Source organism: Epinephelus lanceolatus, chromosome 18 (assembly GCF_041903045.1).
Source record: "Epinephelus lanceolatus isolate andai-2023 chromosome 18, ASM4190304v1, whole genome shotgun sequence".
Lineage (NCBI taxonomy): Eukaryota > Metazoa > Chordata > Actinopteri > Perciformes > Serranidae > Epinephelus > Epinephelus lanceolatus.
Genome location: NC_135751.1, coordinates 27,177,923 through 27,198,684, shown reverse-complemented (window position 1 = coordinate 27,198,684; position 20,762 = coordinate 27,177,923). Strand labels below are relative to the sequence as shown.

General features: G+C 41.5%; 1 protein-coding gene across 1 annotated transcript in view; it reads right to left on the bottom strand.

Annotated features, from left to right (window-relative positions):
- Positions 1 to 20,762, bottom strand: part of baiap2l1b (BAR/IMD domain containing adaptor protein 2 like 1b) — a 49,431-nt gene that overhangs the window by 8,675 nt on the left and 19,994 nt on the right. The window contains exons 6-12 of the mRNA XM_033645090.2: positions 19,661 to 19,795; positions 10,811 to 10,963; positions 10,295 to 10,450; positions 7,781 to 7,892; positions 5,986 to 6,202; positions 3,608 to 3,670; positions 583 to 799 (exon numbers count right to left, since the gene is read on the bottom strand). Of these exons, the coding sequence (XP_033500981.1) occupies positions 583 to 799; positions 3,608 to 3,670; positions 5,986 to 6,202; positions 7,781 to 7,892; positions 10,295 to 10,450; positions 10,811 to 10,963; positions 19,661 to 19,795 (1,053 nt within the window). The remainder of the gene's footprint in view (positions 1 to 582; positions 800 to 3,607; positions 3,671 to 5,985; positions 6,203 to 7,780; positions 7,893 to 10,294; positions 10,451 to 10,810; positions 10,964 to 19,660; positions 19,796 to 20,762) is intronic.

Here is a 20,762-nt window from a genome sequence, read left to right as displayed (position 1 = left end):
TCAAATTTCTTAAGAAAATATTATTAAATCAGTATTGTTTTTACAAGCAGAAAATACCCAGAATATCCACTTGCTGGTATGTGCTTGTGCCTCACATGCACTTGCTTATAAGATATCCACACAACAGAAGTTGTACTTGCAGCAAACTCCGTGTTAATCTGCCCCAAAGTCCCAATAATTGATTTTTATTGTGTATGTCAGCCGACACTGAGAGTGTATCAGAGTATGGTCAAGTTTCCAAGGCATAAAAAGCTCATCTGACACCACACACACACACACACACACACACACACACACACACACACACGCAGTCATCAGCAGTCAAGATAAGGCTGCACAGCTGCGGGTACAGTAGGTATCAGGTGAGACGGAGCCGCACACTGCCAGTTCTATCACGACACTATGCACAGCAGAAAAGTATGACAGGAGACAGTAGGTCAGAGTGTTTTGGCTGATTATATGTCTTAGAACAATCGTCTTTATCTGTACTAGGCTCACTGGAATATTCTACACACACTTAAACTCTTGTTAAAACTGAAATAGTTTGAGATGAATGCACGTAAACCAAACCCACTGACTGACCATGTGATCAGACGAGGTGGAGGAGGCTGCAGAGGGCGTCGGGGAGTGGTGGTGGTTGTTGTTTGTGGTGACGGCGCTGGTATTGTTCTTGATGGCATTGAGCTGTGGGGTGTCACAGTAGTCCGCTGGGGGGAGCACCATGGTGGCCTCGTCTGTCTCCGTGTCCTGATGGTGAAGGTTGACAACACTTCTACTGCGGTACGGGGCAGCAGACACACTGTGCAGGAGCATGAGGAAGAGGAGGGGTGGCATGAGAGATGAAGGGGAAAACAAAAAGACAAAAATAGAACACAGATGGGAAGGGAAAGAGAGGATGAGGATGGAGTGGAAGGAGAGGAGTGAAGAAGGGAGAAGACAGTAGCAGAGGGGCGAATAAGGCCACCAAAATGACATGTGTGCATGTTCCTGTGTTTCTATCTTCAAGGCCTGTCTCTTATAGAAAGGTTAATCCTAAAGTTGCTGTTAGGCTCATAGACACGATGTTAAAATTACGGTTTTGGGGTACAAACTAAATATGGTCAGTGGGGGGTCCTCATGAGGACAATAGGACAAAGATGTGTGTTGTTGTGTCCCCCAGCGCTGGTTATACTTTAAACTTTCTGTAGCAGTTGGCTGGCAGCCTCTCTGTGGGAGGTGCAGCACATTAAGATCTAATAAATTAATCCGACAGGGATTAGTCTCTTTGAAGAAAAGGCTGGAGTCGACTCACTGAACCTTCTCCTTCCCTCTCTCTTTCTCTCTCTCTCTCTCTCATCAGCAGCAAAATCTTTTCATCAGCATAAAACATCCTGTTTCCTGATATTTTGCTGGGCTGGTGTGAAAAGTCCAAATTTAGATTCATTTCAATTACACAGATTTGATGGTTACACAATATTTATATGAGCAAAAGATACTTCAAAGTTTGTTTTTTTTTAGGAGCTTGAATCCTTAAAGAAAAACATCGCTGCTTTCATGAACGATTTCTGTAACACAACACGCACAGTGTTTGAAACAGAAAGATTTCATACGGCTCAACGCCTGAGCAGAATGAAAACACTGTTTGAGTTGAAGGGAAACTTTGTATTTTTCAACCTGGACCCTGTTTTACCACATTACAAGGTCACAGGTCTCGGTGTGATCCTTGATTCAGATCTAAGCCTCAAGTCCCACATTAACAAGGTGATAAAAACATAATTTTTCCACCTCAGAAACATAGCTAAGGTACAACCATTTCTAAATGAAAAAGATGCCAAGAAATTGATTCATGCCTTTATTTCAAGCTGACTCGACTACACCACTGAGAGACTTCAGCTCATTCATAACTCTGCAGCTCGGCTATTAACCAGAACCAAGAGGAGAGGGCACAGCAGGCCAGTCTGAGCTGCTCTGCACTGACTTCCTGTTACATTTAGAATTGATTTTAAGCTCCTCCTCTTTGTTCACGAAGCCCAACATGGGCTGGGACTGAGCTACATTGCTAACTCCCTTGTTAACTAATTACCTCCACGAACACTGCGATCATCTGCTGCTGGTTTATTGGAGGTTCCCAGCAACAACCGGAAGAAGACCAGGGATGCAGCCTTTGTCAGTTACGCCCCAAAGCTATGGAACACACTACCTGTAGATATCAGGGAAGCTAAAGACGTATCTGTTCACTTTAGCCTTTAACTAGCTCTGACTTCCTGATACAGGTCTGAGACTCTTTCCATTTACGCTTCACGCTGCTGCAACTCTTTTAAAATCTTACTTGATTTTATGATTTATAATTTTACAACTCTGTGATTTTATGAATCAGTTAATCCATGTTTTAAACTGTTTTAAAAGTGCTCATACTGTCCTTATTGTAAAGCACTTTATGCTGCATTTCTTGTATGAAAGGTGCTATATAAATTAAGTTTATTATTATGTTTTTGTGCCTCAGTGATTAATGGGGACAACAATTTTTAAAACAGTATTGAAAGAGGCCACAGCTGCAGCTGCAGTGACAAAACAGGTTGCAATGTATTCCCTACAGACAATTGTGCACCATTAATTCACACTCATTAAAAAGTGCTTGTTTTACCACTGACAGGCTCAGATTGTTAATTTAAGTGTCTGACAAAATTCCAGAAAGGCCCTTTAGAGAAATTAAATGTTTTTCCTTATCTTTTGCTGGTGTGTTTGTTATCGTGACCAAGTCTCGCTCAAGCAGAAGCCTTGTTCGGAAATCTCACAAAGATGACTTGTTGCAGGAAAAACAACGGTGGAAACATTAGAGTTGGAGAGACTTTGTTGTTCTAGAGCGCAGAGAGCGTAGCTTAGTGTTGTCTAAATGATTTTCAGTGTCATGGCTGAATATCTAGCTGATTTCGACAGTGTCAAAAAGTCAGGGGCAGGGTAGCCCCACGTACAAAGGATACGTCCTTGTCGCAGGCCTTTGCTGCATGTCATCCCCTCTCTCTCCCCCTTTTCACGCTACCACTGTCCTATCAAATAACGGCTAAAAAGCCCCAAAAATAATCTTCTAGATTTCAGAATGAGACTTCTCCCTGAGCGAGACTTGGTTACACACAATGACAAACAGACTGGGTCAGCCAAAGCCAAAGAACAATGTTTTATTCCTCTGTAGAGTCCTTTCTGTAATGATTTCAGACACTCATACTAACCTGAGCCTGTCAGTGGCAAAAACAAGCACTATTAATGAACATAATTGACGCAGCACAATTGTCTGTAGGGAATACACTGCTGCCTGTTGCACTTGTGTGGCTGCAGCCGTCTCTCTCAACACTGGACCAGTTTCAAAAATCGTTGTCTCCATTAGTCACTGAGACACAAACACAGGGGAAAACGGGGTCCAGGTTGAAAAGTACTGACGTTTCCCTTTAAGCACAGCAGGAATCAAAGGTTAAGGAATGGGAGAGTCCCCCATAGGATTAGAAAGGTTATCACTCTAACAGGAGTAACTAGAGGAAACACTGCCAACAATACAGCTGGCTGCAACATGAAACCTGCCGGTGTGTGTGTGTGTGCGTGTGTGTGCGATAGCTGGAACGTGGAGTCTCCTTACCTGTTGTTATTCACGAGAGGCTCGGAGAGTGCACGGCAGTATGACGAAGGGAACCAGCCCCTCCTGCAAGATGCAGACAAAGAGAGGAGAAGCCAAGTTAGGGATGATTACATCTGTGGTCTATCCTACTGCCAGCCTGCCTATCAGTTCTCACTGCACAGGAATCTGAAAGCCTCTCTAAATGATTAGGAAAGAGCTCTGCTGCTCTCCCCTCAACTCAGGAGACACGGAGACACATATGTTTATTATTTGCAACATTATGTATACTACAGAGCTATTATAGTTCTCTCTATTGTTGTATAAGCGGTGTTGATTTATGCCTGCGGTAACTATGGCAGCAAAAAGCTGTAATTCCTCAGAAAAGACATCCTTGTGAATGGATCCCTCTGATTTCTGCACACTGATCATCAAAGGGTGCCATTTCAAAAGCTTTTTTTTTCCCTTTTAATTTGATGGATTTTATCTTTTCTGACAGCAAATCCTCCCTAAGAAGCAAAGGAAATCAATGAGTTGAATGAATGAAGGTCTCATCTGAGCCGACACACAACTAGTGTTTGTTTGAAGCTTGAATGAATCTCTGCGTCGGTTTAGTAAATGAGTCCATGTTTCAGTCAGACTTTGGAGACCTGTGAGGTTGCTGGTGGCCTCAGTAAGAGAAATCAAGCAGCCATTTGTTCCTACCCACACACACACACACCAAAATAACTTCATCATAGGGTTGAGAACGAACGTGACGAAGCTGGTCAAATGCTCCAACAACTTTTCATCTTGATCTGATTTAGAAAAAGGTTTATTTCAGCTTGAAAACACATTTAAAGGAATTTACATGTGAGAATGAAAAGGTTAATTAAAAAAATGAGGCACAGCTTGTCTCTATCACAAGCTCAGACCAAGGACTGTGTGTCATTGTGCTGTTACGGCACAAGATTGTTCGTAATCAGTACATAGCGGGTCAGCCTTGCCCTCCAAGTGGATAAATGTTAATGTTTGCACACTGGCCTGGAGACCGGGTGTTTCCTTCATGTACCTGCGATAAAAAGTCTCCTACTGACTCACTCAATCTCACTCATATTAATAACAGCGTTTATTTATTTAGGGAAAGGGTTTGCCACTGAGAACACAGGCTCGTTTCCATGCTGGCCACTGTACAGGTATTGATAAAAAAACCTTGCCCAAGGACAACTCACTGGCACTTGTAGCCAGAGGTATTCACTTTCCCCTATGGAGTTTTCCTGGACAGGAAAGCAACACTCTCACACGCCTGTTAGGTTGATTAGACAGTGGAATCACATTTATGCAGGGGAAAGTGACCATGATAATAACAACACGTCAGTTGTCAGTATTTGTAAAATGTTTCTGTGGTGTATTATTTATTACTAGTGTGTTTTCGCTTGCTTCCTCACTGACATTCACCCCTCAGTCCGTCAATAATGTGTGAGAGTATCTGAATCAGTCTGGGTGTTGCCAGGCGAGTTGCCGGGATACACTATCAAAGTTGCTATAAGACAAAGGGAGAGCCCAGCGAGAGACCCAAAATCACCAAAGCCAAAGCTCCTGCAGGACACGCAGCCCATCTCTTCAGGCTCTGTGATCTGATAAACATGATGATATACACTTTTTAAGCCTTTAGGCATTCCAGCTCGCCCTGCTCGCAGCCGTGAGGCAGCAAGACCAAAGTTTAACCGTGGAGCAGCCTCACTTTTGAAAGCAGCTCAGAGATGACTCCTCTCAGCCCTTGATCAGTTTTATACACATACATTTGTCAGGTTATTTCCCTTGATAGTGATAAAGATCAAACTTGATGAATGATTCAAATTCAAAAACACACTTCCAAAGGCTTCAGATCAAATCCCTGTTTAAAAAGTTAGACATCAGAGAGCCGTGGAGAGCCGGCTTGGTTGGTGCCTGTCTGTGTGGGAGAGCAGGTGGTACTCTGAACTTCCCTCTCTGTCTCACTCCAGTCCGCTATCGTACATCCCACCCTCAGGCCATACTTTACTTTGATTTCCTTATCAGCGAGTGTTCCAGCTCAGGCAGCACTTGGCGAGCCTGGAGCTGTGTGCGTACGTGTGCATGGTCAGCATCACAATCAGGCGAGGGACCATCTGGCCAGTTAGGACAGTGCAGTCCATCTCATGTCAATCACATGACTAGAAGGAGGGCGGAGGACCATGATATGCATGATTAAAACAACTGCTGATGAAGGTCTGAATTGAGGTGTAAGTGATTTTTGTGAATTCACACATAATGAAATATAAGGTAGACGACGTATATACTGGCTGTGATAATGTTCACACACATGTAGTGCATCACACGTGTAATCATGTCTCAATGTGAAGTGCAGCATGTGTACATGCCTCCGTTTATTTATGACTCACTTTCCATTCTTCTCCAGCTCGCCATACATCCACCCGTCTCTCTCGTCGGGGATGAGCAGGATGATGACGTCTCCCTCGTCAAAGCTGAGCAGCGTGCTGTTGTTGCCGGCAGTGTGGGGGAAGATGGTGCGCACACGTGGCCTCTTCACCATATTGTTGAGGCCAGTGGCGACAGACACAGACCTGGCAAGATTGTTCTCCTCACTGTTCCCGTGGTCTGGAAGAGAGGTGAGGATCAAGAGTAACAGTGAGAACAGATACTGCAGGGATGACGTTTATTTGAAGGCCACCCTGGATTATAACATTGCTCGTGTTCCCTCTACAAAAGCCAGTGGGATTTGTCCAATCAGTTTTGGATTACTGTAGAAAATAAGCTCTGTGGCAAACAAAAGTTTAATTACACATTTTGTTCTGCAAGATAATCTTCACAAATGAACCCCACTTTGTGAGTCATTAAGGGTAAATGCAATCAGAAGTGAAAACCAAACATGAGGCTATAAATGTACGACAACACGCCACCACAACAAGGCTGTAAAACTGTGCCTGTGCAATATTTCTCACATCATCATGTGCAATATTATTCTTCAATATCATGATCACTTGCCAATCCAGTGCAATATAATTTTCTCAGTCATGTGCAATACTACTTCTTATTGTTATATCAAATTCAATAGAACATTGATTAGCAGCGCAGTCTGCTTTTTCTACCATTTTAGCTTATTTTCAGTAACTTTTGTACTTATCATCCTCTTATTGTAACTCTATTAGGCACTGGTTTTAGCTTTTGCTCCTAGAAAACACTTTTGTCTATCTATATTTGTATATTTTTTGCCAGATATGTAATAGTCATTGTCATCGTCTCTTTTAAGACATGTAAAGGCTTCAAAATGTACGAGTGGGGCATCTACTGATGTATTTTAAGTCGCAGAATAAAATGTTAAAATATCTAAATAAAGCTAATGTTAATCACAAACCTTATTTCAGGCACCTAACAAAAAAACAGATTAAAAAACCCATTGACTTTGAGACAAAGGAACTAAAAAGCTAATTCATTTTTGGGGTTTTAGGACTAATTCCTGCAGCACTCAACAACAGACAAGCCCAGGAGTCTGTGGTGCGTTGAGCTTAGTCACATCAACATCCTAAGATGCTCACAATGATATTGTAATAGACAATTTGACATTTGCTAATTAGCAATCAGCACAAGGTACAGCTGAGGCTGATGGGAATGTCGTTAGCTTTACAGGTCATGAACCAAAGTACTGGACAAACAAAATTTCAGCTGAAGATGGCGCTGGGTGAAATGTCGGCTGACCAAAGTTATTACAGTTCATCCTCTGGGGACTGTGAATGTCTGCTCCAAATTTCACAGCAATCCACCCTATAGTTGTCAAGATATTTAAATATATGAAACAAATATCAACCTCATGGTGGCACCAAAGCAAAAGTCAGAGGATCTCCCAATTCATTACAAGATATCCTGTTGAGTATCTGTAGCAAATTTCATGATAAGTCACACAATGTTTGTTACAAACTCTAGAAAATGGCTGAAAACCAATTTATTTTATCATAACAATCTAATCACAGAACAGATTTTTGTAGTGATGACAAGGCAACGAAACTGCCAAGACTAGAGTGTTACATAAATCCAAGCCCAAGCGAAGCAGATGCTATTGTTCTGGTTAAGATCAAGGCCATTCACATTACAAGAAAGAACAAAGCACAAGCTTAAAGCCACAGCTGCACAGAGTGAGGTGCCAAATGAAAACCAAAGCCATATTCCATGCCATAATACCTATGCTGTTTGTAGTGCTGGTGACAGTGGTGGTGTTGTTCTCCTGGGTGAACATGTTAGCCAGAGGACTGGACTGAGCCTTCAGAGGTGGGGCCGGCGGAGCAGACATGTTCTGTCAAAGGAACATTAAAGATAATGTTAGCATGTGTATACAGAAGGGTAAAACCTAAGGGCTCACTTTCGGTTTCCAACCTGACTTCTAACATGTGAGCAAGTGTATGTTTCTATTTCAGGCAGACTTGGCTTGTCCATTATTATGATTTAAAAAAAATATCAGATCAAATTTTATGACTAAATTCCATAAAATTAAGGGAAATCCAAGTGGTGTGAGGCCAGTAGTGCTTTATGTGTTTGACTGTTTAAGCATAGTAGTAGTGGCCTCATAAAAAACTCAACATAAACCACAGAGCAAGGATACTCGACTTGCTTTGCCTGAGGGGCACTTTTACAAAATGACAGGAGGCCAGGGGCCAGTTAATACTCAAGCATTAATGTTTATCAGAATACATAATAAATGAATTGCCTGTTTTTCACGTTTTGATGTGTACTGTCTGAACTTATCTTCGCCAGGAGGCAAATCCAGTCACAGCAGCCCTGCACTGGTCAGGTTTCTGCGGGGGAGTTTATAGGATTTGAGGACATTCATGGCTTGGCCCCGACTTCTGTCGAGGAGTCCGGGGGATTCTCCCTGGCACTATTTTTTTTATTCCTCTCATGCACTTTGACGTCTCATTTACATTTAAACTAGTAAAAATTCCCAGTGTGAATCATTGCATAAGTTGAGTATCGCTGCTATAGAGCATATTTAGCTAAATGCATGAATTTATGGTCTAACAAAAGTGACAGATCAAACATATTGTAAGATCTAATCAGGAGTCATTTTAACTTATTATTGTCTTGTAGTAGACATGACATCAGGAGTTATATAAATGTAAAGACTAAGCTACATTATGCTTAGCGTAGCGTAGCATAGCATTAGTTCAGGCAGGACACGATGTCAAACTCAGCTCACATCCCAGCTACATCAGCTGATCTCAAACAGCCCAATCAACTGATGGAGTCAGCTGATAGATCACATGATTCCTTTCTAAGCAACCAACTAGCGTATCTCATTCAGGGCGCCCTATTTAAACTGCTCTGGCCTGCCTACTGTTGCTGCTTCCTCTGCAAGCTGCTTTGCAAACCGCCTCCACCCCAGCTCCTCCTTTCCATGCTGTGTCTGACTTATCAATGTCATTTCTGTTTGTCACTGATGCTGCTCTGTTCTGTTCCCAGGGGGTCTTTGCTGCTGCTCTCCCTGCCTTAGGCCTTCCATGTAGGCACATGGAAGGGCACGAAGGCTTGCTCTCTCTAACACGGGCTTTACTTGTTTGCACATGAAGATGTGCTCTCTCAGCCTTAAAGTCCATTGTCATTGAGGGCGAATATCTGCACGGATTATTCTTGCGGAAAAATATAAAAGCTGATTTCGTGGGTTCTTATGGAAGTTTGCACACTGGGGTGGAACTTTCGTAAAGTGAAAAAAGTTTCTGCCCAGACTTTGACCCCGTGGAATTCGCTGGCGGAACTATACAGCTGGGCCAATGAAACTGTTTGTTTATAGTGAAGTCGTGCAGACCTGGGAGAGTCCAAAATCCAGTCAGGCAGGACAGTATGGGAGAAAGGCTGATAAACCTCGTTTCAAAGCACCCCGTCCTTTTTGATAAAAGACAGGATGATTTTATGAACAATGAATTAAAGGACAACGTCTGGCAGTCCATTGTCCAGCTTGGTGGCTGCGGTGAGAGTGGTAAGTGCTAAAAAAAAGTTGATGTTGACGCTTGTTAAACTTTAGCTTGCTAGAGTTGAGAGTAGCACTAGCTAGCTAGCTAGCAAGGGTTAGGGTTATAATAAATAACGTCATCGTCGCTGCTGCTGCTACTTTCGTCCATGTTCACCCACACCAGTTCACACTGCGTGGACTTGGAACACAACAATGCGAAATTCTGCACCGCGTCCGTACCGCATCTGTGTGTATGGTTTAAACGCGGAAAAGCGCTGTGCAAATATTCCGCAAATCCATCCCGCATTTCTGCATCGCAGCAGTTAGAATGAACCTTTAGGCTTTCCTCGTTCGTGCATGGAAGGGCAGAGAGGTGTGCTCTCTCCGCTTTAGGGTCTTCATGTAGGCGCGTGGATGTGCAAACAGGCCCCAGAACAGAGCTATACCGCAGAATATAATACTTCAAATGGAAATAAAGTTTTCTTTGACTAAAGTCTTGATTAAAATTTGAAAATAAAAATAATTCAATATTGTATTTCAGGAAGCTTTTCTTTACATAACATATGCGATATTTATATCAACTACACATCTTAGAACACCATCTATTCTGTAAGGTAAAGTGTGGTGTAATCATTAGGCATTAATCATATTGTGTTCTACCACTCAAAAGAAATGAAGCACTTTGAAACAAGGCAGCAACATATCTTAAAGAGAACATATATTTTTTTGTCCCTTTGCCCCTCCCATCATACCACACTGTGCCGTGACGGGGACGGAGAGGGCAGAGGTGTGACGGGGACAGCCGTGCGCAGTCCCTCGATCATCGACAAGACACTTTCAGGCATGTTGGTGGCGTCGTTGCACTGGTCCTGCCAGCTGTTCAGCTTTGCCATCAGCATGTCTCTGGCCTGTCCAGCAGGCATGGACATAAGAAGAGATATTAAAAGAAAACATGAGTAATCAGTTGAAACAGTGCTCACATTTGATCACTATGGTAACATGAGTCCTGCGATTGTGGGTTTTTAGGAATAAATTGTTCTATGTGATGCTTTGATTAGATTTTAAATTGTTGAATGTTCTCTCCGTAAGGTATAATCTGAAGTGCTTAAATTTAAAAGTCTATATAAGTATAATTGGATTTCTCTTCATTTGAAAAGTAAAGATAGCTCTTCACCACCACTGCAACACAGCCTGTAAAGTTTTTACTCGAGGAAAGCCTCAATTTTCTGCTCGATTCTAACATAATGAGGAGTAGAAATTACACATACCTTGTCATGAAAGGAAGCAAACTGGTAGGAGAACATGCAGTGTTTGTCCACCAGGAAACAGAAGCGTCTCTTCTCCTCCAGCAGAGCCTCCTTACAGCCATCTGCGATGAACAACTGCATGTCCATCTGACGGTTTGTCAATGTTTCCAAGCACTGACAACAAACACACATATAATGCAATGTTACAATAATGACATAAGTCAATCTGAATGAATCGAAATACATCGGTTTGTCTTTCGTCATCTCAAATAGATCACCATGTCTTATCTTCCCGACCACACGTTTGAAGCCATCTAGTCCCTTTCACTGCCGATCTATTCACAAACCCAACAAGGGCAAATGACATGAAAGGATCAGGCTTTTCTGAATATCCTAATCTCTCTCTTGCAGATTGAAAGGTATTATTAGAGTTCACTGTACTGACAGATTTAGTGAAAGGATGGAGCAATAGGAGGAGGTAAGGACAGGGCACAGCATTTGTATGGAGGTGATGTCTTATCTACACGAGCAGCCTGCGACTATAAAAAGGTCAGAAGGCTACTGAAAGGATTTTAGACTCGTGTGTGTCCTTGTGCATGTACGTGAGAGTGAATGTACTTAAAGAGGACCTATTATGCTCATTTTCAGGTTCAACTAGAATGTTTTACTTACTTTAATGATCAAAAATAATTTATTTTCCTCACACTGTCTATGCTGGAACACGTGTATTCATTCCAGGTCTTCAGTATCTCAGTGTCTCTGCACCATCTTTGCTACCTGGGAATGATTGTAACTGAGTGTGGTAGCACTTTCTACTGTGAGAAATCACCAATAAAAGTTTCGAAATCTTCACAACCAGAAATGTTCTGCAACCTATTTTACACATTTCCCTGATGTTAGCATGTAGCTACATGTAGCAGTGTAAGCTATGTAATGTAACACGTGCAGTAGCGTGCCTGGAAGAGATGAGCATATAAAGAAATCTGTCTTGATCTGATGTCAGCTTATCTCGAAAATAGTAATCGTAAATAAGTTTTTGCTCACAGGAATTACTTTTACATACTGTTACCTCATCATTTGAAACTATGGCCATGTTAAATGTGAACATTTGACACTGTAACTTTATATACATGATAGAAAATAAGAACAACCTTTAAGGAGTGCAATGCACAGGTGCTTTTGACAAGGCTGCAGCTGCACCACACTAGAGGGGTGTATGTAATGCAAAGTGTCTGGTTGTTTGCATGATACGGGGGGCTCTCTGGTGGTGGGCATGTGTACCGAACCAAATATGGAGTCTGCTCGGCACATGACCACCCTGCCACTGATTGGATTCAGTGCAGCTGCAGCCTTGTTAAAAGCACCTGTGCAATGTATTATACAACAGACCAGATGAAGCCATGGGCGAAACGTGTTGTTTGTAACATTCCAAGTGAAGACTAAATTAAAAGAAGCAATTCAGCCCTCTTGTGTGTGGTGTGTCTGCTTATTTGCCATCAGTCTGTTTCCTGCCATCACTTGCAACAAGGTATGACGACTGACAGCGCTGTGCACGGGGCTTTTGAATAAGAAAAAGCATAATCGATCCCCTTTAATCTTCAGCTTTGGTAATTTCATTTTCATTTTTATTATCTTGGTTTATTTGATATCATCATTCTGTGAGCACGAATGAACACGATACTCGTAAATGCAGATATGAGTGAACTGAATTAAGAACAGTGGTTTCAGATTAAAGCAGCAACCATAATGTATTTTGTTTATGTATTATTCATGCAGCATTATTACCACGGCCCTGGTGCGAGTACTTGTTAATGTTACCAGCATATATTTACAGTGTGGATTTGAATTCTGGCTCACATAATGCATTTGTATAGATTTCTCACAGGTCGTTCACATAACACATTTAACCTCTTTCAGAAAAAGCAAATCATAACACAGCCAGAACCCCCGCAAAAAGATAAAGCAGGTAGACTTCTTGTATCATTGTTTTTTGTGCCTGGTTTCTTGTCAGAGCCATTACTGTTATCCTCATCTGAGTGGCTGCAGTTGACACACCTGTAACGGCTGTTGATACAATGGCCCACACCCTCTCTATTCAGCTCTTACAGCCGCCCTCTTATGATAAAGCCTTAAATCACTGAGGGCTCGATTTATTTACCAGGAAGCTGTGGTGAGGTAAGTGGGGTAATGGGTAAAAAGTTCAGATTCTCTTTCTCCTCTCTGTGTTAAAGGCACAGTTTACTCCCAAATCAAAAGTACATAGTTTGTAGTTCTGTTTAACAGTCTTGATTGTTCTGGTGTGAGTTGCTGAGTGGAGATATCGGCTGTAGAGATGTCTGCCTTCTTTCAAATATAATGGAACTAGATGGCAGTCGGCTTGTGGACATTGCTGTTGAGTTTTTCAGGTGTATCTTTTTATAGGTACTTTAAACACCACAAGCCGAATGCCATCTAGCACCTTTATATTTGAGTGAAGACACCTCACCATGGCTGCTATCTCCAACACTTGGCAGCTCACACCGAACAATCTAGACTGATAAATAGCACCTCAGGTAAGACGGACAGTGTGTTGATTTTGGGGTGAACGGTCCCTTTCACCTATATCCAGAAACATATTTCACATAGAAACATGGCAGCCTTTTGGTAGGAGAATGATGTAAGTTAACCAAATTAATATGGAGTGTAAATACAAAGAAGATCATTAAAATGCTCAATTCCCATTTAATTACTTCACCAAATGTTTGTATAACTGTTCCTCTGAGTGTAAAAACCCCAGAGTAAACATGCCCTCACAACTCATGTAGAAAAAACAATACTGCTTAAGTATTTCAATAAAAACAGCCAGAAAAGATATGTGGAAAACATGACCTGCGACACCTGTGTGTGCATTCAGTGACAAAAGCTAAGTAGCCCTCAGCAGAGGTGATATCATCCTTGTCAGTGCTGTCTGCCTGACTGAGTGAGAATCTGTCTGTCTTTCCGGTGCCAGGAAGTCCTTACATGAACCTGTCCATTTAGAGTTGTTGATATCTCACTCATGACAACAAGCGTATCTTTGTGGCAACATGTCAAAAAACAAGCAGATGCAAATTTCTGGAGCGAACACACACACACACCTACACAAATAGCAGCAGAAATAGAACTCTTTTTTTTCGTTACTGCCCAGTTTCTCTTTCTTCATTTCTCTTCTGCTGTCTTTGTTTTTCTTCCAGAGATATCCCATAATCTCGCCAGCTTTACTGCAGCATAATCATGATTACAGAGTATCTTTAAAGAAACAATATGCGTCACATCAAAGTCAGATTGGGTTTATTAGGAACTGCCGTAGAATAGACTACAGACACATACTGCAAACTTAAACTGGCCTTTAATGTTGTTTAAAACAAATCTAAACCATAATGTGTTGACTTCCTGAAAGTGACTTTGTACTTTAGTGTATATGGAACTGGTGATAAAGTCTGACCAACTACGCCATATCTATGTATACCAATCAGTTGGATGAAGGTGCATTAGGTCGTAGGGCTTCAGGACACTTGGATCACTACAGATGAGCAGTATGGAGATATTTTGTGGTTTCAATTATGTGTTTTTGGACGTTTGAATCTGGGGCGCTGTAAGCCCCCATTAGGTGGAGTTTTGTTGCTACCCCCTCTCCCCTTAGATCTCCGAAGTGTTGTGAGGACTCTAATGGCCAATTTCCACCAGATGCGTGTTGGTCCGCTCCGGCACGGCAGCGGAGCCGATAGGATTCAATTCTAGTCAATGTGTGTCTTTCCACCGGCTGCGGCAGATCGTGCGGGGCAGGAAGATGTGCACAGAAACACAATAAAACATCCGGTTAATTTTCAAAAAAAACATACACAGTGTTCACGGTGGATCATATTTCCCTGCACTACACCTTAAAAACTACATAATGGGCAGAGGCAGGCCTGAAGTCAACAGGTCAGAGGTTTTCAGCCGTCATTTCACCCCGCGAACACCATGGATGAGGAGATATTAATCAGAAGATGATGGCTGAATTTTCATTTTTGGGTGCACTATCCCTTTAAACACAGATCTCCTCCACCTGGCAGCACAGAAGATCAATACAATCAGCACAGCTTTACTGGACATTCAAGATAAGTGTCACCAATTTAGTATCTCACCAAATGTCTCCCCTTCTGATTTTGAGAAATGACACTGAATAATGGCAAGAGAAGTGTTTTTGAGGAACATTATCATGTCAAAGTGAAGCTGGCCTTTGACCTTTAGGATATAAAATGTCATCACGTCATAATTTTGATCTTTTTAGGCATTTCTGTGAAATTTTGTCATTAGCAAATGAATTGTTGAGTTTTGGTCAAAAACATGTTTTGTGAGGTCACAGTGACCTTGACCTTTGACCACCAAATTCCTATCAGTTCATTGTTAAGTCCAGGTGGACATTTGTGCCAAATTTGAGGGAATTTCCTCAAGGCATACTAGAGATGTCATGTCCACAAGAATGGGACGGACAGATGGACAACCCTAAAACATAAAGTCCCCGACCAGGGCTATTTCTGGTGCCGAGGCATAAACACAAATTCTTCCTCTTGAATTCAACACAAGGGCGAGTAATTGATATACAAGTGATCATTGGGGGGTAAAGTATTCCTTAATTATGCAACACTGTGTTTCCAACAGAGCAGCTGATTATCACTATGAATGCAGTAAAAAACACCAGCTCACTAAATCTGTATTCATCACGTGCGCTCATTCAGCTAATTGAGATATTCTACAGGGAAATTGTAATTTTATTACTGCCCTCTCAATTATCTACCGAGTGTGTCACATGCATTTTAAGTACCTTTAATTATTTTTATCTATTCTTGTGTTTTGTTTTGGCAAGGAATACTGTCACATTTCACGCCAATAAAGATAATTTGAATGGAGGAGAATTAATGGAGAGACAGAGAAAGAAAAAGAGATAGTGAACACCTTTCCAGAACTGTAGAGGTGGGCGGAATAATTTCTACTAACAAGTGGATGAGGGAAAAAAAAAGTGTGAAATGCTATTTCCACACACATGCACACACAGACACCTACACACATAAACGCACATACCCTCCTAATCACTTTACATCTGTCAACACTGCAGCGAGCTTGTTGCTATGGACAACCTATATGTCTTACTATAGGTAAGAGAGAGCGAGGAGTGGCAACAAGGAGATAATACATGAAGAGAAAAACACACGACACACTGCTTCAAAAATAAATCACACTTTCCCCTCTTTGGCGCGTCGGAGCCTTGATACACATCTCAATCTTTGTTTATCTTGTGTACAGAGGGTAAAACTTGTGCTCACTTTGTTCTGAAGAATCCTTTAATCAATTGTTTGACAGCTGTGACAGCGCTCTCACTTTCTGTCTTTCCTTTTTCCTCTGTTTTCAGACGGATCGTTCCTTGTCTTTGAAGTGTCTTTGGTGTCTGGTGAATTATCTGCTGCTGTAAACTCCTGCCTCTAAGCCCCTGACACCCTGTATGTCTGTCTGTCTGTCTGTCTGTCTGGCCCATCTCTGTGTCTGTTGGGTGTCTAAATCCTAATACCTGGCCTTAAATCAGATAAGCGAGCACAGCAGCAAGCAAACACTCTTACTTGTGGTTTGGTGGGAAGGTGAGGGAGAAGTAGAGGTGAGAAGGAAAAAGGAAAGAGAAGAAGGTGACGGAGGAACAGAAATATAGTGGAGGAATGAGGAAACAGGAGAATTAGAGGCATAAGAGAGAAAAATAAAGGATTAGATTTATTTTATTTATAAGGACTATGCCCGTTAATCAGCATTTCTGTAAATGTGCCTGTGTTAGCCAGCTGGCTAATTTTCAACTGCAGTCCTTTGGCAAAGACATAAAGAGAGCATTAACCATGCAGAGTTGGCGGCCTGGCGACGGGCAAGGACATAATGCAAGTTAGCAGCAGGTTAGCCAGAAATAACAATAGCAGTGTTACGGTGATCAGTGTACTGTGTTGATTAGAAATGTTCACGTCGATCGTCCAAAAGACAGGTCTTGAGCCTTTGTCTGAATGTGTGATAGATCTTACGGTTTCATATCTCAGATGTGGGATCGCTCGATTGAAGGAGCTGGACCTGATGGGATCACACAGTCCCCTCTCAGTATCTCAGACAAAACACATTTAGGACTGAGCTATTTTCCATTATCACCTATCTCCTAGATCAGTGGTTCTCAAACATTTTTCAATAATGTACCCATTTGCAATACTTCTTTCAGCCACGTACCCCCTGACCAGTGCAAAACATTTCTGGTAGATAACAGAAACGAGGTACAATAGAGGTACAATAGAGGTACAATAAAATGAGGTAAATCCTAATGCTCATTTTATTGTACAACAACAAACAAACTCTTTCTGAGACTGATAGTACTTTGTCTATTCTGTTTTCACTTTACTTTTATACCTCTTTCAAAACGCTTTCAGACAGTTTAAAAAGAGGTACAAAGACAGTATCTTTACAAGGTACAGAAATGACAAGCACACTCAGGGTGACACTGTTGTCGGTATTCGCAATTCGTATTTGTTTTATACATGGGGTAATATTGGTTATCAGGTATTAAGAAGTGCAGTGGTGTAAATGTGTGGTTGATCGATGGTGAGGAGAGTGTATTTATGTAAGAGTTTGATTAGTGATGGATTGGTAGAGTTTGGGATCGGGGGTAGGGCTAGACAAGCACGTTGCTTCTTCCTACTCCTTTCTGGACATGAAATGTTTTGTAGGTTTGTTTTTACAATACATTCTATGTTATTTTATCATTATTTTTCTTTAGATGTTTGAAATAAAGAAATCAAATTTAAAAAAAAAAAGTCAAATCAAATTATGGATTTTAAGGTTTATGCATGAGAAGTGGGACTGGTTAGGGTTAGGGTAAGAATATCAGGGTAAGCCAATCAGAGGCAGAGTAGAGCAGGTCATGCCTTCCCCATCGTAGAAAAATAAAATTGCTTCGCAGTCACAGTTAACAATCTGGTTTCATATAAATGTGGTTTATTGAACTTACATTTACTTTTTAATTGAACTTATTATGGATTATGCATGACTGATATTTTTTAAAATTAACATAAAAAAAAAAAAATCTCATGCACCCCAGAGGTACTCCAAAGTACCCCTAGTGGTACCCACAACCCCAGTAGATCTCTTTTATACTATAAAAAAACAATCACAAAATGTGAAAAAAAAATGCCTACAAAATTGCATACGGCCCAAGGTGACATGTTCAAATGTCTTGTTTTGTCTGACCAGGAGTCAAATAATCCATAGCTGCTCTGTTTACTATTACATATGTCAAAGAAAACCAGAAAATCCTCTCATGTGAGAAGCTGAAACACAAGAACATTAACCTTTGCAGTCATTTTTCAGGCATTAATACTGAAAAAAAAATGATTAGCAAAATAGCTGCTGATTTTTCTGTCATTTAAAAAAAGATCAACTGACTAACTGCTTCAGTTCTAGTTCGCTCCATGTGACAGCTCAATTCAAGTTTATAAATCTGGAAAAGGGAATATTTTTCCACTATTTTTTGTCACTATGAAGTCTTTTTCATTTTTTGGTAATTACAGATCAAAGTCTATGTAAAACAGGGATACTCAACTTGCTTTGCCAGGGGCCACTTTTAATAAACAGACATTAATAGTATTGAACAGTATATATAATTAATGAATTGCCTGTTTTCAACCTTTCGAAGTTTGCTGTCCTCACTTATCTTTGCCAAGAGGCGAATCCAGTCAGAGCAGCCCCACACAGGCCAAGTGTAGGCAGGGGACATTCGGGGCTTAGCTTGGACCTCCACTGGGGTGTCCACAGGCACCTTTTTTGATAAACAACCTCTATTCTGATACTTTCATTTAAAAGTACAAATAACTATGAATTAAAAAATGTTCAGCTGGCCACCCAGCACCCTGTGGCGGGCCAGATTTGGCCCACGAGCCTTAAATTGAGTATCACTGATTTAGATTAAAGCTGCTATAAAACTATATTGGTAATATAATTCCTTGTGTAATTCCTTTCGGTTTTCCCTCTCGACCTCTATCTCACTCTAACTCTGCCAGGCTCGGTGTAGGGATGACAATGTTGACAGAATACACAAACTCTTAAACATTCACACACACACACACACACACACACACACACACACACACACACAGGCAAACAGGCTGCACGACTGGATCGATGGTAGGGAGGTTATGTAAGATGTGCCGCTGCTGTGCTTTCGGGGTCACAGCTTTGAGATTAAACTCTTCTGCAATTATCAGTGTACAGAGTCACTGGGTGTGGTGGCACCGTTTTTAGTGCATCAATGTCTGTGTAACTTTGAGGCACAACAAAGTAGAGACAAAGTTCAACACATTTTACAGTGTAGTGCTTTGCAAAGAGACCGGACACACTTAACAGTAGATTCAGCTTCCAACCATTAAACCGATCAGTCTCTCCATCTGCTAGTTCTGCACGAAACAAACATGTCTCATTTGCCTTTCTAAGATTCTTCCTTGTTTGGTTGCTTGTTGTGCATGTGTGTGTGTGTCAGCTCTTATCAGAGAGCATGCGGGTGGAGCAAGGTTGTACACGAAGCGATTACATGCGGGTGCATTGGTGAAGCGGACACAAGAAGCCAACAGCAAACACAGATATTCTCTTGCATGACTGCACAGAGCAGACACTTCACACACTGTCCCCAACTACTGTTACACTGACTTTGGCACAGTGGGTCTCAGGTGTCAAGGTTTGTGAATGAGTGTGTGTGTGTGTCTATGCACATACAAACACAGCTGCGTGTGTGCGTGTCAAAGAAAGAGCATCCATGTACGATGCGTCAGGTGTCTGTCTGTGTGTCTCCGTCCGTCTCACCTCGCTCTCCTTGTTCTCGTACTTGTTGGCGTTCTTGCCTTGGCTCTTCCTCCTCAGCTTCTTCAGGTCTGACTGGGACCTCTCCAGAGACTCCTGCTTCATCTTGTGCTCCACCTGGTACCTCTTAAATGTAGCCTGGAGCAGGAGAGAGATCAATGTGAATGCAGCAACACTGATGTTTTCCTGATATTTTCCAGAGCCATGTCAGCCAGCAGGAGCCAAAGGCTTTTAGAAGAACTGGTTCAATACTCATTTGCAATTTCAATTCAGTGGAGTAAAGATTTTTGTTTCGAAAAGTTATCTATTACCACTAGAGATTTGGACACATGACATGTGCATACTTGAGTTTGTAGCCTTTACTCGACATAACATCATGTATTGCATTATGTGTAGTATGCATAGTAACACATTATTTCTCTTATGCCTCTTTTCCACTGCATGTTTCGGCTCAACTCGACTCGACTCGACTCACATTTGCTACTAACGTCACTCTATTTTGTTTTCCACTGCAGATAATACTCAATTACTGTAGGTGGGATTCTCAGCTGATCGCCATGGCAATGCCACGTGAAACTGTCCTGTCATTTTCAACGTGACACTTGCTGGATTCTTTCAGTGGCGACTGAACACAGGAACAGGGATGTAAGAAAATATCAAGACAGTATTGAGTATTGTACATTTTTCTTTTCTGAATTTGTAACCTAAAGAATCCTGCACACACTTTTATTTTATTTTTCAATCATGTAGGCACATGTTAATGCCTTTGCTCAGACTGCAAAACTATTTCTACGATGTTGGCTGTTACAGAGACTGTGATGAATAAAAATATATATCCCACTATTTCTACTTCACTGTTCCTACTTTTTTATGTATATGGTGGTGTGTTTTTTATGCTGTGACACTTTCCCTAAAATTAGATTATCGATATCGCGATATACTGAATAATAACCCCTGTATTGTTATGTTTCATATCACCAGATTCTTGCCAATACAGCCCTAAAAATAAACGCCTCTCCACTCTCTCAATTGTACGATGTAGTGTACAGCGTAGTTTTGCTGCCATTCTTTTGAATCTGGGTTGATTGAATTAAAAGAACTGTCT